At 45.2% G+C, this 27,815-nt stretch overlaps 1 protein-coding gene across 1 annotated transcript; it reads right to left on the bottom strand.

Moving 5' to 3' along the window:
* Positions 1-444: 444 nt before the first annotated feature.
* eppk1 (epiplakin 1) lies at positions 445-25,490 on the bottom strand (the record flags this gene model as incomplete). Its single annotated transcript, XM_084311931.1, has 3 exons — positions 445-656; positions 932-20,857; positions 22,409-25,490. 3 exons carry the CDS (start codon positions 25,488-25,490, stop codon positions 445-447), a joined length of 23,220 nt encoding a protein of 7,739 aa, XP_084168057.1.
* Between the last annotated feature and the right edge of the window lie 2,325 nt (positions 25,491-27,815).

Here is a 27,815-nt window from a genome sequence, read left to right as displayed (position 1 = left end):
TGAGGTTCTCTTGTGTGTTGGGGTCAATAAAACCCTTAGTATCATCAGGGTCAGACACAGGGGCGTACCTTCCTACAGGCGATATAGGCGGTCGCCTAGAGCGCCACCCAGAGGGGGGCGCCAAAAAAAAGATTTTTTTTTTTTTTTTTTTCTGTGCAGTTTTGGCGCCCCCCTCTATATCTACAACCATTATTTTTACATTAAAAAAATTCTAACATAAGGGAAAATGAGCCAAAAATCTAAAACGGTCGGTCGGTCTGAGCCTCAGCTTTAGGTGTTCACAGTCAGAACATGCTAGAGCGCTGTGCATTGATGGGTATCGGTCAAGTGTTTATAGAATTGAACGTTGAGGAAAGAAAGACTAACGTTAGATAACTATGAAGAAAAAAGCCATAGGGGGGGGGGGCGGCGCAGTGGTGAATCTCGCCTAGGGCGCCAAATGGGCTAGGTCCGCCCCTGGTCAGACAGGATCTGGTTCATCTCATCAAAGTAGCCTCTTTGGTACACCACCTCTACAGGCACTCGATGGATGTGCACAGGGTTGATGATGCCCCCTGTTGCAATCTGGGCCTCAAGGAGGTGGATCCCATGGATCTTGACAATCAGATCCTTTTTGTTGTAGTGGTGTAGGTTATCGTTGTTGTCGTTGTCATCTGCTGTTGAATCATTGTCAATATGATCTTCAAGAAATGGTCAATAGTGATGGTTCCAGACTTGTACTGCTGCACAAGGTCTCTCCTCTTCTCTTCAGTGATGTATTTTGAGTAAAGCAGATTCCACAGAGACACCGTCTGTCCCTGATATCTTCCTACTGCTTTGGTGGTGATTGTAGATTTTAGAAGGAGTTTGGTTTCCTCATCAACAAAGAAGTAAAACTCTCCCTTCTTTACGATGACCAACAAGCTGAGGCCAGTAGTGGGATCTCTGACACATCTCTCCACCAGCTGCAGATATGTGAGGTTCTCTTGTGTGTTGGGGTCAAAGAAGCCCTTAGTGTCATCATCAGAGTCAGACAGGATCTGGTTCATTTCCTCATCAAAGTACCCTCTTTGGTATGCCACCTCTACAGGCACTCGATGGCTGTGCACAGGGTCGATGATGCCCCCTGTGGCAATCTGGGCCTCAAGGAGGCGAATTCCGTGGTCCTTGACAATCAGATCCTTTTTCAAGGCCTGGAACAAGGAGATGGTATTTCCAGTGTGTGGATCTTTGTAGCCTGTTACTGCCCTTTCTGCTGAAAGCAATTTCTTTGTCCACTCTTCACCAACCACATTTTGAGCTGCAGCTTCCTCTACTGAGAGCTTCTGGTTTCTGACAGGGTCGATGATGAAGCCAGTAGCAGCCTGGGCCTCCAAGAGAACCAGAGAAGTGCCGGGAGTCAGAAGGCTTTTGGATTTTGCCTCGTAGATGCTCATCGTCTGTTTAGTAGACTGCACATAGACCCCTGCAATGCAGTTGGTCCCCTGTAAGTACTTGCGCACTGAGTACATCTCACTCACTTCATTCACTGTGACCTTTCCTGCAGTGAGATCTTTGTAAATGTGCTCATCAATGATCTTTGATTCAAGCAGCTCATCAACAGTGACATCCTTCCTTATTCCATGGAAACGTGTACCTTTGCTCGTCTCTGTTTTTGTTGTCGTGGTGTAGGTTATGTTTGTTGTCTGTTGTTGAATCATTGTCAATACGATCTTCAAGAAATGGTCAATAGTGATGGTTCCAGACTTGTACTGCTGCACAAGGTCTCTCCTCTTCTCTTCAGTGATGTATTTTGAGTAAAGCAGATTCCACAGAGACACCGTCTGTCCCTGATATCTTCCTACTGCTTTGGTGGTGATTGTAGATTTTAGAAGGAGTTTGGTTTCCTCATCAACAAAGAAGTAAAACTCTCCCTTCTTTACGATGACCAACAAGCTGAGGCCAGTAGTGGGATCTCTGACACATCTCTCCACCAGCTGCAGATATGTGAGGTTCTCTTGTGTGTTGGGGTCAAAGAAGCCCTTAGTGTCATCATCAGAGTCAGACAGGATCTGGTTCATTTCCTCATCAAAGTACCCTCTTTGGTACGCCACCTCTACAGGCACTCGATGGCTGTGCACAGGGTCGATGATGCCCCCTGTGGCAATCTGGGCCTCAAGGAGGCGAATTCCGTGGTCCTTGACAATCAGATCCTTTTTCAAGGCCTGGAACAAGGAGATGGTATTTCCAGTGTGTGGATCTTTGTAGCCTGTTACTGCCCTTTCTGCTGAAAGCAATTTCTTTGTCCACTCTTCACCAACCACATTTTGAGCTGCAGCTTCCTCTACTGAGAGCTTCTGGTTTCTGACAGGGTCGATGATGAAGCCAGTAGCAGCCTGGGCCTCCAAGAGAACCAGAGAAGTGCCGGGAGTCAGAAGGCTTTTGCATTTTGCCTCGTAGATGCTCATCGTCTGTTTAGTAGACTGCACATAGACGCCTGCAATGCAGTTGGTCCCCTGTAAGTACTTGCGCACTGAGTACATCTCACTCACTTCATTCACTGTGACCTTTCCTGCAGTGAGATCTTTGTAAATGTGCTCATCAATGATCTTTGATTCAAGCAGCTCATCAACAGTGACATCCTTCCTTATTCCATGGAAACGTGTACCTTTGCTTGTCTCTGTTTTTGTTGTCGTGGTGTAGGTTATGTTTGTTGTCGTTGTCTGCTGTTGAATCATTGTCAATATGATCTTCAAGAAATGGTCAATAGTGATGGTTCCAGACTTGTACTGCTGCACAAGGTCTCTCCTCTTCTCTTCAGTGATGTATTTAGAGTAAAGCAGATTCCACAGAGACACCGTCTGTCCCTGATATCTTCCTACTGCTTTGGTGGTGATTGTAGATTTTAGAAGGAGTTTGGTTTCCTCATCAACAAAGAAGTAAAACTCTCCCTTCTTTACGATGACCAACAAGCTGAGGCCAGTAGTGGGATCTCTGACACATCTCTCCACCAGCTGCAGATATGTGAGGTTCTCTTGTGTGTTGGGGTCAAAGAAGCCCTTAGTGTCATCATCAGAGTCAGACAGGATCTGGTTCATTTCCTCATCAAAGTACCCTCTTTGGTACGCCACCTCTACAGGCACTCGATGGCTGTGCACAGGGTCGATGATGCCCCCTGTGGCAATCTGGGCCTCAAGGAGGCGAATTCCGTGGTCCTTGACAATCAGATCCTTTTTCAAGGCCTGGAACAAGGAGATGGTATTTCCAGTGTGTGGATCTTTGTAGCCGGTTACTGCCCTTTCTGCTGAAAGCAATTTCTTTGTCCACTCTTCACCAACCACATTTTGAGCTGCAGCTTCTTCTACTGAGAGCTTCTGGTTTCTGACAGGGTCGATGATGAAGCCAGTAGCAGCCTGGGCCTCCAAGAGAACCAGAGAAGTGCCGGGAGTCAGAAGGCTTTTGGATTTTGCCTCGTAGATGCTCATCGTCTGTTTAGTAGACTGCACATAGACCCCTGCAATGCAGTTGGTCCCCTGTAAGTACTTGCGCACTGAGTACATCTCACTCACTTCATTCACTGTGACCTTTCCTGCAGTGAGATCTTTGTAAATGTGCTCATCAATGATCTTTGATTCAAGCAGCTCATCAACAGTGACATCCTTCCTTATTCCATGGAAACGTGTATCTTTGCTTGTCTCTGTTTTTGTTGTCGTGGTGTAGGTTATATTTGTTGTCGTTGTTGTCTGCTGTTGAATCATTGTCAATATGATCTTCAAGAAATGGTCAATAGTGATGGTTCCAGACTTGTACTGCTGCACAAGGTCTCTCCTCTTCTCTTCAGTGATGTATTTTGAGTAAAGCAGATTCCACAGAGACACCGTCTGTCCCTGATATCTTCCTACTGCTTTGGTGGTGATTGTAGATTTTAGAAGGAGTTTGGTTTCCTCATCAACAAAGAAGTAAAACTCTCCCTTCTTTACGATGACCAACAAGCTGAGGCCAGTAGTGGGATCTCTGACACATCTCTCCACCAGCTGCAGATATGTGAGGTTCTCTTGTGTGTTGGGGTCAAAGAAGCCCTTAGTGTCATCATCAGAGTCAGACAGGATCTGGTTCATTTCCTCATCAAAGTACCCTCTTTGGTACGCCACCTCTACAGGCACTCGATGGCTGTGCACAGGGTCGATGATGCCCCCTGTGGCAATCTGGGCCTCAAGGAGGCGAATTCCGTGGTCCTTGACAATCAGATCCTTTTTCAAGGCCTGGAACAAGGAGATGGTATTTCCAGTGTGTGGATCTTTGTAGCCCGTTACTGCCCTTTCTGCTGAAAGCAATTTCTTTGTCCACTCTTCACCAACCACATTTTGAGCTGCAGCTTCCTCTACTGAGAGCTTCTGGTTTCTGACAGGGTCGATGATGAAGCCAGTAGCAGCCTGGGCCTCCAAGAGAACCAGAGAAGTGCCGGGAGTCAGAAGGCTTTTGGATTTTGCCTCGTAGATGCTCATCGTCTGTTTAGTAGACTGCACATAGACCCCTGCAATGCAGTTGGTCCCCTGTAAGTACTTGCGCACTGAGTACATCTCACTCACTTCATTCACTGTGACCTTTCCTGCAGTGAGATCTTTGTAAATGTGCTCATCAATGATCTTTGATTCAAGCAGCTCATCAACAGTGACATCCTTCCTTATTCCATGGAAACGTGTATCTTTGCTTGTCTCTGTTTTTGTTGTCGTGGTGTAGGTTATGTTTGTTGTCGTTGTCTGCTGTTGAATCATTGTCAATATGATCTTCAAGAAATGGTCAATAGTGATGGTTCCAGACTTGTACTGCTGCACAAGGTCTCTCCTCTTCTCTTCAGTGATGTATTTTGAGTAAAGCAGATTCCACAGAGACACCGTCTGTCCCTGATATCTTCCTACTGCTTTGGTGGTGATTGTAGATTTTAGAAGGAGTTTGGTTTCCTCATCAACAAAGAAGTAAAACTCTCCCTTCTTTACGATGACCAACAAGCTGAGGCCAGTAGTGGGATCTCTGACACATCTCTCCACCAGCTGCAGATATGTGAGGTTCTCTTGTGTGTTGGGGTCAAAGAAGCCCTTAGTGTCATCATCAGAGTCAGACAGGATCTGGTTCATTTCCTCATCAAAGTACCCTCTTTGGTACGCCACCTCTACAGGCACTCGATGGCTGTGCACAGGGTCGATGATGCCCCCTGTGGCAATCTGGGCCTCAAGGAGGCGAATTCCGTGGTCCTTGACAATCAGATCCTTTTTCAAGGCCTGGAACAAGGAGATGGTATTTCCAGTGTGTGGATCTTTGTAGCCGGTTACTGCCCTTTCTGCTGAAAGCAATTTCTTTGTCCACTCTTCACCAACCACATTTTGAGCTGCAGCTTCTTCTACTGAGAGCTTCTGGTTTCTGACAGGGTCGATGATGAAGCCAGTAGCAGCCTGGGCCTCCAAGAGAACCAGAGAAGTGCCGGGAGTCAGAAGGCTTTTGGATTTTGCCTCGTAGATGCTCATCGTCTGTTTAGTAGACTGCACATAGACCCCTGCAATGCAGTTGGTCCCCTGTAAGTACTTGCGCACTGAGTACATCTCACTCACTTCATTCACTGTGACCTTTCCTGCAGTGAGATCTTTGTAAATGTGCTCATCAATGATCTTTGATTCAAGCAGCTCATCAACAGTGACATCCTTCCTTATTCCATGGAAACGTGTATCTTTGCTTGTCTCTGTTTTTGTTGTCGTGGTGTAGGTTATATTTGTTGTCGTTGTTGTCTGCTGTTGAATCATTGTCAATATGATCTTCAAGAAATGGTCAATAGTGATGGTTCCAGACTTGTACTGCTGCACAAGGTCTCTCCTCTTCTCTTCAGTGATGTATTTTGAGTAAAGCAGATTCCACAGAGACACCGTCTGTCCCTGATATCTTCCTACTGCTTTGGTGGTGATTGTAGATTTTAGAAGGAGTTTGGTTTCCTCATCAACAAAGAAGTAAAACTCTCCCTTCTTTACGATGACCAACAAGCTGAGGCCAGTAGTGGGATCTCTGACACATCTCTCCACCAGCTGCAGATATGTGAGGTTCTCTTGTGTGTTGGGGTCAAAGAAGCCCTTAGTGTCATCATCAGAGTCAGACAGGATCTGGTTCATTTCCTCATCAAAGTACCCTCTTTGGTACGCCACCTCTACAGGCACTCGATGGCTGTGCACAGGGTCGATGATGCCCCCTGTGGCAATCTGGGCCTCAAGGAGGCGAATTCCGTGGTCCTTGACAATCAGATCCTTTTTCAAGGCCTGGAACAAGGAGATGGTATTTCCAGTGTGTGGATCTTTGTAGCCCGTTACTGCCCTTTCTGCTGAAAGCAATTTCTTTGTCCACTCTTCACCAACCACATTTTGAGCTGCAGCTTCCTCTACTGAGAGCTTCTGGTTTCTGACAGGGTCGATGATGAAGCCAGTAGCAGCCTGGGCCTCCAAGAGAACCAGAGAAGTGCCGGGAGTCAGAAGGCTTTTGGATTTTGCCTCGTAGATGCTCATCGTCTGTTTAGTAGACTGCACATAGACCCCTGCAATGCAGTTGGTCCCCTGTAAGTACTTGCGCACTGAGTACATCTCACTCACTTCATTCACTGTGACCTTTCCTGCAGTGAGATCTTTGTAAATGTGCTCATCAATGATCTTTGATTCAAGCAGCTCATCAACAGTGACATCCTTCCTTATTCCATGGAAACGTGTATCTTTGCTTGTCTCTGTTTTTGTTGTCGTGGTGTAGGTTATGTTTGTTGTCGTTGTCTGCTGTTGAATCATTGTCAATATGATCTTCAAGAAATGGTCAATAGTGATGGTTCCAGACTTGTACTGCTGCACAAGGTCTCTCCTCTTCTCTTCAGTGATGTATTTTGAGTAAAGCAGATTCCACAGAGACACCGTCTGTCCCTGATATCTTCCTACTGCTTTGGTGGTGATTGTAGATTTTAGAAGGAGTTTGGTTTCCTCATCAACAAAGAAGTAAAACTCTCCCTTCTTTACGATGACCAACAAGCTGAGGCCAGTAGTGGGATCTCTGACACATCTCTCCACCAGCTGCAGATATGTGAGGTTCTCTTGTGTGTTGGGGTCAAAGAAGCCCTTAGTGTCATCATCAGAGTCAGACAGGATCTGGTTCATTTCCTCATCAAAGTACCCTCTTTGGTACGCCACCTCTACAGGCACTCGATGGCTGTGCACAGGGTCGATGATGCCCCCTGTGGCAATCTGGGCCTCAAGGAGGCGAATTCCGTGGTCCTTGACAATCAGATCCTTTTTCAAGGCCTGGAACAAGGAGATGGTATTTCCAGTGTGTGGATCTTTGTAGCCGGTTACTGCCCTTTCTGCTGAAAGCAATTTCTTTGTCCACTCTTCACCAACCACATTTTGAGCTGCAGCTTCTTCTACTGAGAGCTTCTGGTTTCTGACAGGGTCGATGATGAAGCCAGTAGCAGCCTGGGCCTCCAAGAGAACCAGAGAAGTGCCGGGAGTCAGAAGGCTTTTGGATTTTGCCTCGTAGATGCTCATCGTCTGTTTAGTAGACTGCACATAGACCCCTGCAATGCAGTTGGTCCCCTGTAAGTACTTGCGCACTGAGTACATCTCACTCACTTCATTCACTGTGACCTTTCCTGCAGTGAGATCTTTGTAAATGTGCTCATCAATGATCTTTGATTCAAGCAGCTCATCAACAGTGACATCCTTCCTTATTCCATGGAAACGTGTATCTTTGCTTGTCTCTGTTTTTGTTGTCGTGGTGTAGGTTATATTTGTTGTCGTTGTTGTCTGCTGTTGAATCATTGTCAATATGATCTTCAAGAAATGGTCAATAGTGATGGTTCCAGACTTGTACTGCTGCACAAGGTCTCTCCTCTTCTCTTCAGTGATGTATTTTGAGTAAAGCAGATTCCACAGAGACACCGTCTGTCCCTGATATCTTCCTACTGCTTTGGTGGTGATTGTAGATTTTAGAAGGAGTTTGGTTTCCTCATCAACAAAGAAGTAAAACTCTCCCTTCTTTACGATGACCAACAAGCTGAGGCCAGTAGTGGGATCTCTGACACATCTCTCCACCAGCTGCAGATATGTGAGGTTCTCTTGTGTGTTGGGGTCAAAGAAGCCCTTAGTGTCATCATCAGAGTCAGACAGGATCTGGTTCATTTCCTCATCAAAGTACCCTCTTTGGTACGCCACCTCTACAGGCACTCGATGGCTGTGCACAGGGTCGATGATGCCCCCTGTGGCAATCTGGGCCTCAAGGAGGCGAATTCCGTGGTCCTTGACAATCAGATCCTTTTTCAAGGCCTGGAACAAGGAGATGGTATTTCCAGTGTGTGGATCTTTGTAGCCCGTTACTGCCCTTTCTGCTGAAAGCAATTTCTTTGTCCACTCTTCACCAACCACATTTTGAGCTGCAGCTTCCTCTACTGAGAGCTTCTGGTTTCTGACAGGGTCGATGATGAAGCCAGTAGCAGCCTGGGCCTCCAAGAGAACCAGAGAAGTGCCGGGAGTCAGAAGGCTTTTGGATTTTGCCTCGTAGATGCTCATCGTCTGTTTAGTAGACTGCACATAGACCCCTGCAATGCAGTTGGTCCCCTGTAAGTACTTGCGCACTGAGTACATCTCACTCACTTCATTCACTGTGACCTTTCCTGCAGTGAGATCTTTGTAAATGTGCTCATCAATGATCTTTGATTCAAGCAGCTCATCAACAGTGACATCCTTCCTTATTCCATGGAAACGTGTATCTTTGCTTGTCTCTGTTTTTGTTGTCGTGGTGTAGGTTATGTTTGTTGTCGTTGTCTGCTGTTGAATCATTGTCAATATGATCTTCAAGAAATGGTCAATAGTGATGGTTCCAGACTTGTACTGCTGCACAAGGTCTCTCCTCTTCTCTTCAGTGATGTATTTTGAGTAAAGCAGATTCCACAGAGACACCGTCTGTCCCTGATATCTTCCTACTGCTTTGGTGGTGATTGTAGATTTTAGAAGGAGTTTGGTTTCCTCATCAACAAAGAAGTAAAACTCTCCCTTCTTTACGATGACCAACAAGCTGAGGCCAGTAGTGGGATCTCTGACACATCTCTCCACCAGCTGCAGATATGTGAGGTTCTCTTGTGTGTTGGGGTCAAAGAAGCCCTTAGTGTCATCATCAGAGTCAGACAGGATCTGGTTCATTTCCTCATCAAAGTACCCTCTTTGGTACGCCACCTCTACAGGCACTCGATGGCTGTGCACAGGGTCGATGATGCCCCCTGTGGCAATCTGGGCCTCAAGGAGGCGAATTCCGTGGTCCTTGACAATCAGATCCTTTTTCAAGGCCTGGAACAAGGAGATGGTATTTCCAGTGTGTGGATCTTTGTAGCCGGTTACTGCCCTTTCTGCTGAAAGCAATTTCTTTGTCCACTCTTCACCAACCACATTTTGAGCTGCAGCTTCTTCTACTGAGAGCTTCTGGTTTCTGACAGGGTCGATGATGAAGCCAGTAGCAGCCTGGGCCTCCAAGAGAACCAGAGAAGTGCCGGGAGTCAGAAGGCTTTTGGATTTTGCCTCGTAGATGCTCATCGTCTGTTTAGTAGACTGCACATAGACCCCTGCAATGCAGTTGGTCCCCTGTAAGTACTTGCGCACTGAGTACATCTCACTCACTTCATTCACTGTGACCTTTCCTGCAGTGAGATCTTTGTAAATGTGCTCATCAATGATCTTTGATTCAAGCAGCTCATCAACAGTGACATCCTTCCTTATTCCATGGAAACGTGTATCTTTGCTTGTCTCTGTTTTTGTTGTCGTGGTGTAGGTTATATTTGTTGTCGTTGTTGTCTGCTGTTGAATCATTGTCAATATGATCTTCAACAAATGGTCAATAGTGATGGTTCCAGACTTGTACTGCTGCACAAGGTCTCTCCTCTTCTCTTCAGTGATGTATTTTGAGTAAAGCAGATTCCACAGAGACACCGTCTGTCCCTGATATCTTCCTACTGCTTTGGTGGTGATTGTAGATTTTAGAAGGAGTTTGGTTTCCTCATCAACAAAGAAGTAAAACTCTCCCTTCTTTACGATGACCAACAAGCTGAGGCCAGTAGTGGGATCTCTGACACATCTCTCCACCAGCTGCAGATATGTGAGGTTCTCTTGTGTGTTGGGGTCAAAGAAGCCCTTAGTGTCATCATCAGAGTCAGACAGGATCTGGTTCATTTCCTCATCAAAGTACCCTCTTTGGTACGCCACCTCTACAGGCACTCGATGGCTGTGCACAGGGTCGATGATGCCCCCTGTGGCAATCTGGGCCTCAAGGAGGCGAATTCCGTGGTCCTTGACAATCAGATCCTTTTTCAAGGCCTGGAACAAGGAGATGGTATTTCCAGTGTGTGGATCTTTGTAGCCTGTTACTGCCCTTTCTGCTGAAAGCAATTTCTTTGTCCACTCTTCACCAACCACATTTTGAGCTGCAGCTTCCTCTACTGAGAGCTTCTGGTTTCTGACAGGGTCGATGATGAAGCCAGTAGCAGCCTGGGCCTCCAAGAGAACCAGAGAAGTGCCGGGAGTCAGAAGGCTTTTGGATTTTGCCTCGTAGATGCTCATCGTCTGTTTAGTAGACTGCACATAGACCCCTGCAATGCAGTTGGTCCCCTGTAAGTACTTGCGCACTGAGTACATCTCACTCACTTCATTCACTGTGACCTTTCCTGCAGTGAGATCTTTGTAAATGTGCTCATCAATGATCTTTGATTCAAGCAGCTCATCAACAGTGACATCCTTCCTTATTCCATGGAAACCTGTATCTTTGCTTGTCTCTGTTTTTGTTGTCGTGGTGTAGGTTATGTTTGTTGTCGTTGTCTGCTGTTGAATCATTGTCAATATGATCTTCAAGAAATGGTCAATAGTGATGGTTCCAGACTTGTACTGCTGCACAAGGTCTCTCCTCTTCTCTTCAGTGATGTATTTTGAGTAAAGCAGATTCCACAGAGACACCGTCTGTCCCTGATATCTTCCTACTGCTTTGGTGGTGATTGTAGATTTTAGAAGGAGTTTGGTTTCCTCATCAACAAAGAAGTAAAACTCTCCCTTCTTTACGATGACCAACAAGCTGAGGCCAGTAGTGGGATCTCTGACACATCTCTCCACCAGCTGCAGATATGTGAGGTTCTCTTGTGTGTTGGGGTCAAAGAAGCCCTTAGTGTCATCATCAGAGTCAGACAGGATCTGGTTCATTTCCTCATCAAAGTACCCTCTTTGGTACGCCACCTCTACAGGCACTCGATGGCTGTGCACAGGGTCGATGATGCCCCCTGTGGCAATCTGGGCCTCAAGGAGGCGAATTCCGTGGTCCTTGACAATCAGATCCTTTTTCAAGGCCTGGAACAAGGAGATGGTATTTCCTGTGTGTGGATCTTTGTAGCCTGTTACTGCCCTTTCTGCTGAAAGCAATTTCTTTGTCCACTCTTCACCAACCACATTTTGAGCTGCAGCTTCCTCTACTGAGAGCTTCTGGTTTCTGACAGGGTCGATGATGAAGCCAGTAGCAGCCTGGGCCTCCAAGAGAACCAGAGAAGTGCCGGGAGTCAGAAGGCTTTTGGATTTTGCCTCGTAGATGCTCATCGTCTGTTTAGTAGACTGCACATAGACCCCTGCAATGCAGTTGGTCCCCTGTAAGTACTTGCGCACTGAGTACATCTCACTCACTTCATTCACTGTGACCTTTCCTGCAGTGAGATCTTTGTAAATGTGCTCATCAATGATCTTTGATTCAAGCAGCTCATCAACAGTGACATCCTTCCTTATTCCATGGAAACGTGTATCTTTGCTTGTCTCTGTTTTTGTTGTCGTGGTGTAGGTTATGTTTGTTGTCGTTGTCTGCTGTTGAATCATTGTCAATATGATCTTCAACAAATGGTCAATAGTGATGGTTCCAGACTTGTACTGCTGCACAAGGTCTCTCCTCTCCTCTTCAGTGATGTATTTTGAGTAAAGCAGATTCCACAGAGACACCGTCTGTCCCTGATATCTTCCTACTGCTTTGGTGGTGATTGTAGATTTTAGAAGGAGTTTGGTTTCCTCATCAACAAAGAAGTAAAACTCTCCCTTCTTTACGATGACCAACAAGCTGAGGCCAGTAGTGGGATCTCTGACACATCTCTCCACCAGCTGCAGATATGTGAGGTTCTCTTGTGTGTTGGGGTCAAAGAAGCCCTTAGTGTCATCATCAGAGTCAGACAGGATCTGGTTCATTTCCTCATCAAAGTACCCTCTTTGGTACGCCACCTCTACAGGCACTCGATGGCTGTGCACAGGGTCGATGATGCCCCCTGTGGCAATCTGGGCCTCAAGGAGGCGAATTCCGTGGTCCCTGACAATCAGATCCTTTTTCAAGGCCTGGAACAAGGAGATGGTATTTCCAGTGTGTGGATCTTTGTAGCCTGTTACTGCCCTTTCTGCTGAAAGCAATTTCTTTGTCCACTCTTCACCAACCACATTTTGAGCTGCAGCTTCCTCTACTGAGAGCTTCTGGTTTCTGACAGGGTCGATGATGAAGCCAGTAGCAGCCTGGGCCTCCAAGAGAACCAGAGAAGTGCCGGGAGTCAGAAGGCTTTTGGATTTTGCCTCATAGATGCTCATCGTCTGTTTAGTAGACTGCACATAGACCCCTGCAATGCAGTTGGTCCCCTGTAAGTACTTGCGCACTGAGTACATCTCACTCACTTCATTCACTGTGACCTTTCCTGCAGTGAGATCTTTGTAAATGTGCTCATCAATGATCTTTGATTCAAGCAGCTCATCAACAGTGACATCCTTCCTTATTCCATGGAAATGTGTATCTTTGCTTGTCTCTGTTTTTGTTGTCGTGGTGTAGGTTATATTTGTTGTCGTTGTTGTCTGCTGTTGAATCATTGTCAATATGATCTTCAAGAAATGGTCAATAGTGATGGTTCCAGACTTGTACTGCTGCACAAGGTCTCTCCTCTTCTCTTCAGTGATGTATTTTGAGTAAAGCAGATTCCACAGAGACACCGTCTGTCCCTGATATCTTCCTACTGCTTTGGTGGTGATTGTAGATTTTAGAAGGAGTTTGGTTTCCTCATCAACAAAGAAGTAAAACTCTCCCTTCTTTACGATGACCAACAAGCTGAGGCCAGTAGTGGGATCTCTGACACATCTCTCCACCAGCTGCAGATATGTGAGGTTCTCTTGTGTGTTGGGGTCAAAGAAGCCCTTAGTGTCATCATCAGAGTCAGACAGGATCTGGTTCATTTCCTCATCAAAGTACCCTCTTTGGTACGCCACCTCTACAGGCACTCGATGGCTGTGCACAGGGTCGATGATGCCCCCTGTGGCAATCTGGGCCTCAAGGAGGCGAATTCCGTGGTCCTTGACAATCAGATCCTTTTTCAAGGCCTGGAACAAGGAGATGGTATTTCCAGTGTGTGGATCTTTGTAGCCGGTTACTGCCCTTTCTGCTGAAAGCAATTTCTTTGTCCACTCTTCACCAACCACATTTTGAGCTGCAGCTTCCTCTACTGAGAGCTTCTGGTTTCTGACAGGGTCGATGATGAAGCCAGTAGCAGCCTGGGCCTCCAAGAGAACCAGAGAAGTGCCGGGAGTCAGAAGGCTTTTGGATTTTGCCTCGTAGATGCTCATCGTCTGTTTAGTAGACTGCACATAGACCCCTGCAATGCAGTTGGTCCCCTGTAAGTACTTGCGCACTGAGTACATCTCACTCACTTCATTCACTGTGACCTTTCCTGCAGTGAGATCTTTGTAAATGTGCTCATCAATGATCTTTGATTCAAGCAGCTCATCAACAGTGACATCCTTCCTTATTCCATGGAAACGTGTATCTTTGCTTGTCTCTGTTTTTGTTGTCGTGGTGTAGGTTATGTTTGTTGTCTGCTGTTGAATCATTGTCAATACGATCTTCAAGAAATGGTCAATAGTGATGGTTCCAGACTTGTACTGCTGCACAAGGTCTCTCCTCTTCTCTTCAGTGATGTATTTTGAGTAAAGCAGATTCCACAGAGACACCGTCTGTCCCTGATATCTTCCTACTGCTTTGGTGGTGATTGTAGATTTTAGAAGGAGTTTGGTTTCCTCATCAACAAAGAAGTAAAACTCTCCCTTCTTTACGATGACCAACAAGCTGAGGCCAGTAGTGGGATCTCTGACACATCTCTCCACCAGCTGCAGATATGTGAGGTTCTCTTGTGTGTTGGGGTCAAAGAAGCCCTTAGTGTCATCATCAGAGTCAGACAGGATCTGGTTCATTTCCTCATCAAAGTACCCTCTTTGGTACGCCACCTCTACAGGCACTCGATGGCTGTGCACAGGGTCGATGATGCCCCCTGTGGCAATCTGGGCCTCAAGGAGGCGAATTCCGTGGTCCTTGACAATCAGATCCTTTTTCAAGGCCTGGAACAAGGAGATGGTATTTCCAGTGTGTGGATCTTTGTAGCCTGTTACTGCCCTTTCTGCTGAAAGCAATTTCTTTGTCCACTCTTCACCAACCACATTTTGAGCTGCAGCTTCCTCTACTGAGAGCTTCTGGTTTCTGACAGGGTCGATGATGAAGCCAGTAGCAGCCTGGGCCTCCAAGAGAACCAGAGAAGTGCCGGGAGTCAGAAGGCTTTTGGATTTTGCCTCGTAGATGCTCATCGTCTGTTTAGTTGACTGCACATAGACCCCTGCAATGCAGTTGGTCCCCTGTAAGTACTTGCGCACTGAGTACATCTCACTCACTTCATTCACTGTGACCTTTCCTGCAGTGAGATCTTTGTAAATGTGCTCATCAATGATCTTTGATTCAAGCAGCTCATCAACAGTGACATCCTTCCTTATTCCATGGAAACGTGTATCTTTGCTTGTCTCTGTTTTTGTTGTCGTGGTGTAGGTTATGTTTGTTGTCGTTGTCTGCTGTTGAATCATTGTCAATATGATCTTCAACAAATGGTCAATAGTGATGGTTCCAGACTTGTACTGCTGCACAAGGTCTCTCCTCTTCTCTTCAGTGATGTATTTTGAGTAAAGCAGATTCCACAGAGACACCGTCTGTCCCTGATATCTTCCTACTGCTTTGGTGGTGATTGTAGATTTTAGAAGGAGTTTGGTTTCCTCATCAACAAAGAAGTAAAACTCTCCCTTCTTTACGATGACCAACAAGCTGAGGCCAGTAGTGGGATCTCTGACACATCTCTCCACCAGCTGCAGATATGTGAGGTTCTCTTGTGTGTTGGGGTCAAAGAAGCCCTTAGTGTCATCATCAGAGTCAGACAGGATCTGGTTCATTTCCTCATCAAAGTACCCTCTTTGGTACGCCACCTCTACAGGCACTCGATGGCTGTGCACAGGGTCGATGATGCCCCCTGTGGCAATCTGGGCCTCAAGGAGGCGAATTCCGTGGTCCTTGACAATCAGATCCTTTTTCAAGGCCTGGAACAAGGAGATGGTATTTCCAGTGTGTGGATCTTTGTAGCCTGTTACTGCCCTTTCTGCTGAAAGCAATTTCTTTGTCCACTCTTCACCAACCACATTTTGAGCTGCAGCTTCCTCTACTGAGAGCTTCTGGTTTCTGACAGGGTCGATGATGAAGCCAGTAGCAGCCTGGGCCTCCAAGAGAACCAGAGAAGTGCCGGGAGTCAGAAGGCTTTTGGATTTTGCCTCGTAGATGCTCATCGTCTGTTTAGTTGACTGCACATAGACCCCTGCAATGCAGTTGGTCCCCTGTAAGTACTTGCGCACTGAGTACATCTCACTCACTTCATTCACTGTGACCTTTCCTGCAGTGAGATCTTTGTAAATGTGCTCATCAATGATCTTTGATTCAAGCAGCTCATCAACAGTGACATCCTTCCTTATTCCATGGAAACGTGTATCTTTGCTTGTCTCTGTTTTTGTTGTCGTGGTGTAGGTTATGTTTGTTGTCGTTGTCTGCTGTTGAATCATTGTCAATATGATCTTCAACAAATGGTCAATAGTGATGGTTCCAGACTTGTACTGCTGCACAAGGTCTCTCCTCTTCTCTTCAGTGATGTATTTTGAGTAAAGCAGATTCCACAGAGACACCGTCTGTCCCTGATATCTTCCTACTGCTTTGGTGGTGATTGTAGATTTTAGAAGGAGTTTGGTTTCCTCATCAACAAAGAAGTAAAACTCTCCCTTCTTTACGATGACCAACAAGCTGAGGCCAGTAGTGGGATCTCTGACACATCTCTCCACCAGCTGCAGATATGTGAGGTTCTCTTGTGTGTTGGGGTCAAAGAAGCCCTTAGTGTCATCATCAGAGTCAGACAGGATCTGGTTCATTTCCTCATCAAAGTACCCTCTTTGGTACGCCACCTCTACAGGCACTCGATGGCTGTGCACAGGGTCGATGATGCCCCCTGTGGCAATCTGGGCCTCAAGGAGGCGAATTCCGTGGTCCTTGACAATCAGATCCTTTTTCAAGGCCTGGAACAAGGAGATGGTATTTCCAGTGTGTGGATCTTTGTAGCCTGTTACTGCCCTTTCTGCTGAAAGCAATTTCTTTGTCCACTCTTCACCAACCACATTTTGAGCTGCAGCTTCCTCTACTGAGAGCTTCTGGTTTCTGACAGGGTCGATGATGAAGCCAGTAGCAGCCTGGGCCTCCAAGAGAACCAGAGAAGTGCCGGGAGTCAGAAGGCTTTTGGATTTTGCCTCGTAGATGCTCATCGTCTGTTTAGTTGACTGCACATAGACCCCTGCAATGCAGTTGGTCCCCTGTAAGTACTTGCGCACTGAGTACATCTCACTCACTTCATTCACTGTGACCTTTCCTGCAGTGAGATCTTTGTAAATGTGCTCATCAATGATCTTTGATTCAAGCAGCTCATCAACAGTGACATCCTTCCTTATTCCATGGAAACGTGTATCTTTGCTTGTCTCGGTTTTTGTTGTCGTGGTGTAGGTTATGTTTGTTGTCGTTGTTGTCTGCTGTTGAATCATTGTCAATATGATCTTCAACAAATGGTCAATAGTGATGGTTCCAGACTTGTACTGCTGCACAAGGTCTCTCCTCTTCTCTTCAGTGATGTATTTTGAGTAAAGCAGATTCCACAGAGACACCGTCTGTCCCTGATATCTTCCTACTGCTTTGGTGGTGATTGTAGATTTTAGAAGGAGTTTGGTTTCCTCATCAACAAAGAAGTAAAACTCTCCCTTCTTTACGATGACCAACAAGCTGAGGCCAGTAGTGGGATCTCTGACACATCTCTCCACCAGCTGCAGATATGTGAGGTTCTCTTGTGTGTTGGGGTCAAAGAAGCCCTTAGTGTCATCATCAGAGTCAGACAGGATCTGGTTCATTTCCTCATCAAAGTACCCTCTTTGGTACGCCACCTCTACAGGCACTCGATGGCTGTGCACAGGGTCGATGATGCCCCCTGTGGCAATCTGGGCCTCAAGGAGGCGAATTCCGTGGTCCTTGACAATCAGATCCTTTTTCAAGGCCTGGAACAAGGAGATGGTATTTCCAGTGTGTGGATCTTTGTAGCCTGTTACTGCCCTTTCTGCTGAAAGCAATTTCTTTGTCCACTCTTCACCAACCACATTTTGAGCTGCAGCTTCCTCTACTGAGAGCTTCTGGTTTCTGACAGGGTCGATGATGAAGCCAGTAGCAGCCTGGGCCTCCAAGAGAACCAGAGAAGTGCCGGGAGTCAGAAGGCTTTTGGATTTTGCCTCGTAGATGCTCATCGTCTGTTTAGTTGACTGCACATAGACCCCTGCAATGCAGTTGGTCCCCTGTAAGTACTTGCGCACTGAGTACATCTCACTCACTTCATTCACTGTGACCTTTCCTGCAGTGAGATCTTTGTAAATGTGCTCATCAATGATCTTTGATTCAAGCAGCTCATCAACAGTGACATCCTTCCTTATTCCATGGAAACGTGTATCTTTGCTTGTCTCGGTTTTTGTTGTCGTGGTGTAGGTTATGTTTGTTGTCGTTGTTGTCTGCTGTTGAATCATTGTCAATATGATCTTCAACAAATGGTCAATAGTGATGGTTCCAGACTTGTACTGCTGCACAAGGTCTCTCCTCTTCTCTTCAGTGATGTATTTTGAGTAAAGCAGATTCCACAGAGACACCGTCTGTCCCTGATATCTTCCTACTGCTTTGGTGGTGATTGTAGATTTTAGAAGGAGTTTGGTTTCCTCATCAACAAAGAAGTAAAACTCTCCCTTCTTTACGATGACCAACAAGCTGAGGCCAGTAGTGGGATCTCTGACACATCTCTCCACCAGCTGCAGATATGTGAGGTTCTCTTGTGTGTTGGGGTCAAAGAAGCCCTTAGTGTCATCATCAGAGTCAGACAGGATCTGGTTCATTTCCTCATCAAAGTACCCTCTTTGGTACGCCACCTCTACAGGCACTCGATGGCTGTGCACAGGGTCGATGATGCCCCCTGTGGCAATCTGGGCCTCAAGGAGGCGAATTCCGTGGTCCTTGACAATCAGATCCTTTTTCAAGGCCTGGAACAAGGAGATGGTATTTCCAGTGTGTGGATCTTTGTAGCCTGTTACTGCCCTTTCTGCTGAAAGCAATTTCTTTGTCCACTCTTCACCAACCACATTTTGAGCTGCAGCTTCCTCTACTGAGAGCTTCTGGTTTCTGACAGGGTCGATGATGAAGCCAGTAGCAGCCTGGGCCTCCAAGAGAACCAGAGAAGTGCCGGGAGTCAGAAGGCTTTTGGATTTTGCCTCGTAGATGCTCATCGTCTGTTTAGTTGACTGCACATAGACCCCTGCAATGCAGTTGGTCCCCTGTAAGTACTTGCGCACTGAGTACATCTCACTCACTTCATTCACTGTGACCTTTCCTGCAGTGAGATCTTTGTAAATGTGCTCATCAATGATCTTTGATTCAAGCAGCTCATCAACAGTGACATCCTTCCTTATTCCATGGAAACGTGTATCTTTGCTTGTCTCGGTTTTTGTTGTCGTGGTGTAGGTTATGTTTGTTGTCGTTGTTGTCTGCTGTTGAATCATTGTCAATATGATCTTCAAGAAATGGTCAATAGTGATGGTTCCAGACTTGTACTGCTGCACAAGGTCTCTCCTCCTCTCTTCAGTGATGTATTTTGAGTAAAGCAGATTCCACAGAGACACCGTCTGTCCCTGATATCTTCCTACTGCTTTGGTGGTGATTGTAGATTTTAGAAGGAGTTTGGTTTCCTCATCAACAAAGAAGTAAAACTCTCCCTTCTTTATGATGACCAACAAGCTGAGGCCAGTAGTGGGATCTCTGACACATCTCTCCACCAGCTGCAGATATGTGAGGTTCTCTTGTGTGTTGGGGTCAAAGAAGCCCTTAGTGTCATCATCAGAGTCAGACAGGATCTGGTTCATTTCCTCATCAAAGTACCCTCTTTGGTATGCCACCTCTACAGGCACTCGATGGCTGTGCACAGGGTCGATGATGCCCCCTGTGGCAATCTGGGCCTCAAGGAGGCGAATTCCGTGGTCCTTGACAATCAGATCCTTTTTCAAGGCCTGGAACAAGGAGATGGTATTTCCAGTGTGTGGATCTTTGTAGCCTGTTACTGCCCTTTCTGCTGAAAGCAATTTCTTTGTCCACTCTTCACCAACCACATTTTGAGCTGCAGCTTCCTCTACTGAGAGCTTCTGGTTTCGGACAGGGTCGATGATGAAGCCAGTAGCAGCCTGGGCCTCCAAGAGGACCAGAGAAGTGCCGGGAGTCAGAAGGCTTTTGGATTTTGCCTCGTAGATGCTCATCGTCTGTTTAGTTGACTGCACATAGACCCCTGCAATGCAGTTGGTCCCCTGTAAGTACTTGCGCACTGAGTACATCTCACTCACTTCATTCACTGTGACCATTCCTGCAGTGAGATCTTTGTAAATGTGCTCATCAATGATCTTTGATTCAAGCAGCTCATCAACAGTGACATCCTTCCTTATTCCATGGAAATGTGTATCTTTGCTTGTCTCGGTTTTTGTTGTTGTGGTGTAGGTTATGTTTGTCGTCGTTGTTGTCTGCTGTTGAATCATTGTCAATATGATCTTCAAGAAATGGTCAATAGTGATGGTTCCAGACTTGTACTGCTGCACAAGGTCTCTCCTCCTCTCTTCAGTGATGTATTTTGAGTAAAGCAGATTCCACAGAGACACCGTCTGTCCCTGATATCTTCCTACTGCTTTGGTGGTGATTGTAGATTTTAGAAGGAGTTTGGTTTCCTCATCAACAAAGAAGTAAAACTCTCCCTTCTTTACGATGACCAACAAGCTGAGGCCAGTAGTGGGATCTCTGACACATCTCTCCACCAGCTGCAGATATGTGAGGTTCTCTTGTGTGTTGGGATCAAAGAAGCCCTTAGTGTCATCATCAGGGTCAGACAGGATCTGGTTCATTTCCTCATCAAAGTATCCTCTTTGGTAAGCTACCTCTGCCGGCACTCGATGGCTGTGCACAGGGTCGATGATTCCCCCCGTGGCAATCTGGGCTTCAAGGAGCCGAATTCCATGGTCTTTGACAATCAGATCCTTTTTCAAGGCCTGGAACAAGGATATTGTGTTTCCTGTGTATGGATCTTTGTAGCCTGTTACTGCTCTTTCTGCTGACAGCAATTTCTTTTCCCATTCTTTTCCAACCACACCTTGAGCTGCAGCTTCTTCTACTGAGAGCTTCTTGTTGTTGACTGGATCAATTATGAAGCCAGTGGCAGCCTGGGCTTCCAACAGAATCAGAGACGTGCCAGGCGTCAGAAGGCCTTTGGATTTGGCCTTATAGATGCTCATTATCTCTTTTGTTGATTCAAGCCTGACGCCTGCTATGCAATTGGTGGCCCCGAGATACTTCTGAATGGATTCCATTTGGCTGACATTGTCTTCTGTTATTTCACCTTTGATAATTTGTGTGAAGACGTCTTTTGAGATGATTTTTGACTCATACAGTTCACTGGCGGAGACCTGCTTCCTTAGTCCTTTGAACTTCTTTTCCTTTGATGTCACCTCCACAATGATTACAGTTACTATTTCAATAATCTCTTCTATTGTCATCATTCTTGTCCTGTATTGCTGAAGAAGCTGTTCCCTCTTTTGTTTTGAAATGTATTCAGAGAGCATTACTTCCCACAGTGTCACCTTTTTGCCTTCAAATTTCCCTGCTTTTATCACCACATTTTTGCTTTTGAATGTGAACTCTGTTTGCTCATCTGTGTGAAAGTCACGTGATCCTTCCTCATACAGTGGTAGAAGTAGAAGTCCTGTCTGAGGATCCTTCTCACAACGCTCAATCAGCTGGAGGTAACTGAGGTTTTGGTTGGTGTTGGGGTCAATGAATCCCTTTGTGTCATTGCTAGAGTCTGACAAAATGTTGCTCATTTCCTCGTCAAAATATCCTTTGTTTTTAGCGACATTTAATGGGAGCCTATGACTTTGAACAGGGTCAATAATACCCCCTGTAGCTATCTGCGCCTCAAGAATACGAATGCCATGGCTTTTTACTATCAGATCTTTACTCATGGCTTCAAATAGAGAGATTGTCGCATTTGTGAATGGATCCACATAGCCAGTGACGGCTCGTTCAGCTGAGAGCAGTTGCTCATGCACATCTGGTCCCACTATGTTTTCTCTTGCTGCCTCATCAACAGTGTAGAATTTGTTCTCGGCAGGGTTTATTACATATCCTGTCGCAGCCTGAGCCTCAAGTAGCACAAGTGCTGTCCCAGGTGTCACCAGACCCTGCACCTTTGCTTCATAGAAGCTCATCACCTTTTTAGATGGGTGAATCAGAATTCCAGCAATGCTTCCGGTTCCCCTCAGATATTTTCTCACAGACTCCTGTTGAGCCACTTCATCAAGAGTCACCTTCCCTTCTTCTATGTTCTTGAATGTACTGACATCAATGATGTTGGAATCCAGTAGCTGTTGTGCAGAGACACGGTTTCTCAGACCCATAGTTGTTTTCAGAGTTTTACTCTGCTCCAGTTTTGTAACGCTGGAGATCACCAGTGTGACTATACTTTGAATGGTTATCTTCTTTGTTCTGTATTTTTCAATGAAGTCGAGTTGCTGATCATCTGTGAAGTATCCAGAGTGGATCAAGTCCCAAAGAGAAACAGACTTTCCTGAATACCGGCCCACTGAAATGCTCACAGCTGTCTTTTCAAACACCTGCTTTATCTCTGCATCAGTATACAGTTTCTCCTTAATTTCTGTAATTCCAGCTTTGTCTGTCAGTGGCAGGAGATACAGGCCTGTTTCTGCATCTTTTATGCATCGGCCCAGCATCGCCAGGTATGTCAGGTTTTCTTTTGTCATTGGGTCAATAAATCCCTTAGTGTCATCGCTTGGGTCTGAGAGAATCTGATTGAGTTCTGCATCGAAGTATCCCTCTCTGTATGCAACATTAAGGGGTAAGTGAAGGCACTTTAAAGGGTCAATTATGCCACCTGTGGCAATCTGGGCCTCGAGTAAACGGATGCCATGCTCTTTCACAACCAGATCCTTTTTCAAGGCTTGGAAAAGGGAGATCTTTTGATCAGTGTATGGATCTTTGTAACCGGTGACGGCCTTCTCTGCAGACAAAAGTTTTTCATAAAGGTCTGGGCCAATGACCTTATCTTTCATCGCTTGTTCCACAGTCAGCTTTCTGTTCTGTAGAGGGTCGACAATGAATCCTGTGGCTGCTTGAGCCTCCAGGAGGCAGAGGGAAGTACTACGTGTTAGAATGCCCCGTTTTTGGGCTTCGTAGATGCTCAGCTTTTGATTGGATGGTTGAAGTATCACCCCTGCTACACAGCCGTTTCCCTTAAGGTAGGTTCTCACAGTGTCCATCTTCATCACATCACTGCTCGTCAACTTTCCTTCTACCAAACTGTTGTACGTTTTCTCATCCACAATTTCTAGATTTAAAAGGTCCACAACAGAGATCTCTCCTCTGAGTCCCTCGAAACTCAGCTCAGCTTGCTGTTTTATCTCCTTCCGCTCAATGATCTCCAAGATGGTGACAGTGATTTGCTCAATTGTGATCTTCCGTGATTTATACAGCTTGAATAACAACTGCCTTTTGCTCTCAGACAGATATTCTGAGTTGATGAGGTCCCACAGGGTTGCATGCTTGCCGGCGAATCTCCCATATTTAACAGTGATTGTCGTTGCTCTAAATGCTTCCTTGATATTATCGTTTAAGTTAATCTTGTTACTTTTGCCTTTGAGGGGTAGGAGGCACAGGCCTGTGCTGGGATCAGTTATGCATCTGGCCATGAGCTGCAAGTATGTCAGGTTCTCATGAGTGTTGGGGTCGAAGAATCCTTTGGTGTCATCACTTTCATCATGCAGAATCTGACTCATTTCCTCGTTAAAATATCCCCTCTTAAAAGCCACATGGACAGGAATACGATGGCTGTTCACAGGATCAATGAGTCCACCAGTGGCAATCTGGGCCTCTAGTAGGCGAATTCCATGATCATGTACGATGAGGTCTTTCTGCATGGCTTGGAACAAAGAGATTATTTTGCCACTGTATGGATCTTTGTACCCAGTCACTGCTCTCTCTGCTGAGCGAAGCTTTTGATGAAAATCAGGCCCTACAATCTTTGCCTTCACAGCATCGTCCACTGTGAATTTCCTGTTTCCAATGGGATCGATGATGAATCCTGTTGCTGCCTGGGCCTCGAGCAGAATCAGAGCAGTTCCAGGCATCAGCATTCCTCTTTGCTTGGCTTGGTAGATGGTCATGATCCGAGAATCAGGAAGCAAAATGCCTGCAATGCTGTCTTTCCCTTGCAGGTACATGGCTACATTTTCATCCTCTGTGACCTCCTTCACGGTCTTCTTTCCCTTTTTAAGGTCCTCCAGGACCTGCTCACTGATAATATCTGCCTCTACCAGCTGTTTTGCTGTGACAGTCTCCCTGATGCCTTCAAAGACAACTTTGGTGGTTTTCACAGACTTCTCTATTGTCTCCAGAACTATTGTGATGATCATCTTGATTGTGTGGCCTCCCTGTTTGTACTGTTTAAGGATTTCCTGTCTCTGGCACTCATCAAAGTATTCAGACATCAGCAGTTCCCACAGGGATACTGTCATTCCCATGTATTTCCCACATGTCACACCCACCTTCACTTCTTTGAGAGCCAGTTTAGTTTGGAAGTCAATGAAGTTACAATTCAGCCCATCTGACTTTTCAAGGATGGGCAGCAGGCAGAGTCCAGTGGCAGGGTCAATGACACACCTTTCCATCAGTTGAAGATAGGTGAGGTTTTCCTTTGTGTTAGGGTCAAAGAACCCTTTGGTGTCATCTCCTGTTTCTTCTAGTATGGCATTCATTTCTTCATCAAAGAAACCTCTCTTGTAGGCCACTTCTACAGGAATTCTGTGACTCTTGATGGGGTCAATTATTCCCCCTGTAGCGATTTGAGCCTCAAGTAAACGAATTCCATGTTCTTTCACGATAAGGTCCTTTTTCAGTGCTTGAAAGAGGGATATGGTTTCATCCGAATATGGGTCTTTGTATCCATTTACAGCCCGCTCAGCAGAAAGCAGTTTTGCATGATATTCTGGGCCAACAAGTTTGTGTTTGATGGCTTCATTCACACTGAAGTTTTTGTTTTCAACAGGATCAATCATGAATCCAGTTGCAGCCTGTGCTTCAAGTAGAATTAGTGCTGTTCCAGGCATCAGTTTGCCTTGCTTCATTGCTTGATAGATGCTCATTCTCTGATTGGATGAGAGCATGGCTACACCTGAGATACTCCCTTTACCCTGCAGGTATTCTTTCACTGTCTCCATCAGCATCACATCCTGTGTTGTAGTCTTACCCTTCTGCAAGTCATCATATGTTTCTTTGTCAATGACCTTTGATTCCAGGAGTTCAGTGGAGGACACGCCTCTGCGCAAGCCTTTGAAGGTGATGCAAACAGGAAGCAGCAGCAGACCTGTGTCTGGATCCACCATGCACTTCTCCATCAGATGTGGGTAGTTTAGATTTTCTTGTGAGTTTGGATCATAGAATACTCTGAGCTCTTCCATTGGGTCACTAAGTAAACCTTTCTCATAGTAACCCTTCTCAATCGCTGACTCCATTGAAATGTATCTCTTCTCAACAGGGTCAATCAGGCCTCGTGTTGATATCTGTGCTTCAAGCAGCCTCAATCCATAATCCTTTGAAACCAGATCCTTTTGTATTGCTTGGAATACGGAGATAGTTTGGTTGGTGTAGGGGTCAATGTAACCACTGACGGCTCTCTCTGCTGCTTGGAGTTTCTCTTTCATCTCTGGTCCAACTATTCCTTCTTTGACAGCATCTTCAACAGAAAGTTTTCGATTGTTGACAGGATCAACGATGCCCTCAGTGGCAGCTTGTGCTTCAAGCAAGGCTAATGCTGTCCCTGGCTTCAGAAGACGTTTCTTCATGGCATCATATATGGATATCTTCATCTTGGTCTTCTCCAGAAATATTCCAGCCACAGCAGCATGGTCTTTTGTGTGGCCATTTTGCTTCCCTTGTTTATCTTGAGTGATGGACTCCATCTTGACCCGATAACCTGTGTAAATACAAAACAAATAGTCACTTCACTGTAAGCCATACGTTTGTTTGGATATTATATGCTGTGATACATAGGTGTGTAACATAGGCTACTGTAAGGAAGGCTCTACCTTCCCTACATTTTGACAGACCACTGAATGGGCTTAGGGCAGGGGTCGGCAACCCGCATGCGGCTCTTTAGCCAATCAGCTTCGGCTCCCTGGCCCCCCAAAAAAATAAAAAGGTATTTAATTTTTTTTACTTTTTATTTATTTTTTACTTTTGTTTTGTTCTCTTATTTTAGAGATCGATGCCATAATGTGACACTGAAATGAAAAAATATTTCATCAACTAAAATATTTAGTCAACAAAAATATTTCATCAACTAAAATATACAGTACGTCACACCCCGCACCTCTCCCTGCCATCTGCAAGTGGCTAATCTTGAGTTTTCGACCCCCCAGTAAGCTAACCATGGATAAATCCAAAAAAAGGAAAGTCTGAGGAAACTACAGGGTTTAATTCAGCGTGGACAGATTCATTTGCTTTCACGACTAACGATGCAGGTTTACCTGTATGCCTGATATGTGGTGCAAAATTTGCGAACGGCATTTTTTTATTTTATAGATTTTCCACAAATAAGGGAAGGACTCAAATAGAGCTGCATAGTTCAGGGTTTTATTTCAAAGTAGGTCTACAGATGCTAATGTTTTTTCTCCTTTTCTGTGTTTTATTTCGAAGTAGGTCTACACATGGTAGTCTTTTTTCAAATTAGACTACTTTTTATTTTATAAATGTTCCACAAATAAGGGAAGGACTCAAATATACCTGAATAGTTCAGGGTTTTATTTCAAAGTCGGTCTACAGACACCAGTGTTTTGTCTCCTCTTCTGTGTTTTATTAAAAAATAGGTCTACACATCCAGTCTTTTTTCTCCTCTTCATAAGAGTTTGAGGTTTTCCTTTGTTATAACAGGTAAAAACAGCAATAAAAAGTCAACATTTTTCTTTTTGTTGCTTTATAATTCCATTAATGCAACAAACTGTGTGCTAAGTATAAAGTATAATAAATCGCAAATTACTTTGGGTATGCAATTGTCAGGCATTTTATGCTAAATGTGGGGTATGCTTGGGGATATATAAAACATTATACACTGTTATCTTCATTTTAAGGGTAAATAGGTTGTGCGGCTCCCTGAGCATTTTTTTTTGTGGGAGGGGGGAAAAGTGGCTCTTTTGATAGTAAAGGTTGCTGACCAAAGTTGCAATCTGAAGTATAAATCCACTGGAAGTTGAACCCTATTGTATCGGTTAAGATTATTCTTCAATACCATAAATCCTAGACGAACCAAATTCGGTAGAAACATGGTGGCTAGAGGAAAGGTCATAATTAAAGGGGAACTATCTTACTATTTCTTTCACTATTTGGGCAATTTTACACAATTCCCGTGAGTCTATGGAACACATCTGTACGTTTTTTTTCAAATAAATTCATTGTTTTGTATTTCTAATCAAGTACTTTAGAGCAGCATTTTCTGCCTTCAAGATTCCAAGCTGTTTTTGGCTACGCCCATACTCGCAATGTGCTTTGAGTGACAGTCACCCACAGTCTGCACTGCAATGCACTGGCAGATACCTTTTGGGGGGAGAGAGAGATAAGAGAGGGACTCATTAATTTCGCCGCGGGGGGGCATAATCCCACAGGACAATGCATTGGTAACTTGTTTCAAATTACAATAGATACCCTGTGAATATTATTTTACGGATCGGAATACGCGTGGGAGTGTGCGCTATGATATTTTGCAACAGGTTGACGTGACGCGAGTGCTGATATGAGAGAGAGCGACAGAGAGAGAGGGAGAGGCAGATAGAGAGAGAGAGGAAAGATTGCTCCGAGAGCGCGCATGTGTTTCCCCCCACACACACGCAGTCGCGAGTGTGTAAATGCTCCGAGACGAGTATTCACACCGTATTAGTGGTCAAAAATATCGATTTTTCGATACATATCGATTCTGAATATTTAAAACGGTTTCAATACTCATTTCCTGCAATATCGATATTTAATTATTCATAAAAAAATATATATATATATATTTTGTATAAGGAAGTTGCATTGTTCATTTCAATACCTGTAATAGTACAGTAGTCCACACACACACATGTGCATTCAGTTAAGTTGGAATATGACTAATACAAACAGTTCAGTTTGTCAGGCGCAACACAGATTACAGCGTTTACATCCGTCTGCTTGATTTATTGATTGATTTATTAGATAAAACATGTTGACAGTTTTACTTTGCAGTTGAAAAAAGGTAATAAATTAAATTTGAT

Source organism: Notolepis coatsorum, assembly GCF_963971535.1.
Source record: "Notolepis coatsorum genome assembly, chromosome: 4".
NCBI lineage: Eukaryota > Metazoa > Chordata > Actinopteri > Aulopiformes > Paralepididae > Notolepis > Notolepis coatsorum.
The sequence above is the reverse complement of the archived record's forward strand: the minus strand, read 5'-3'. Positions and strand labels throughout refer to the sequence as shown.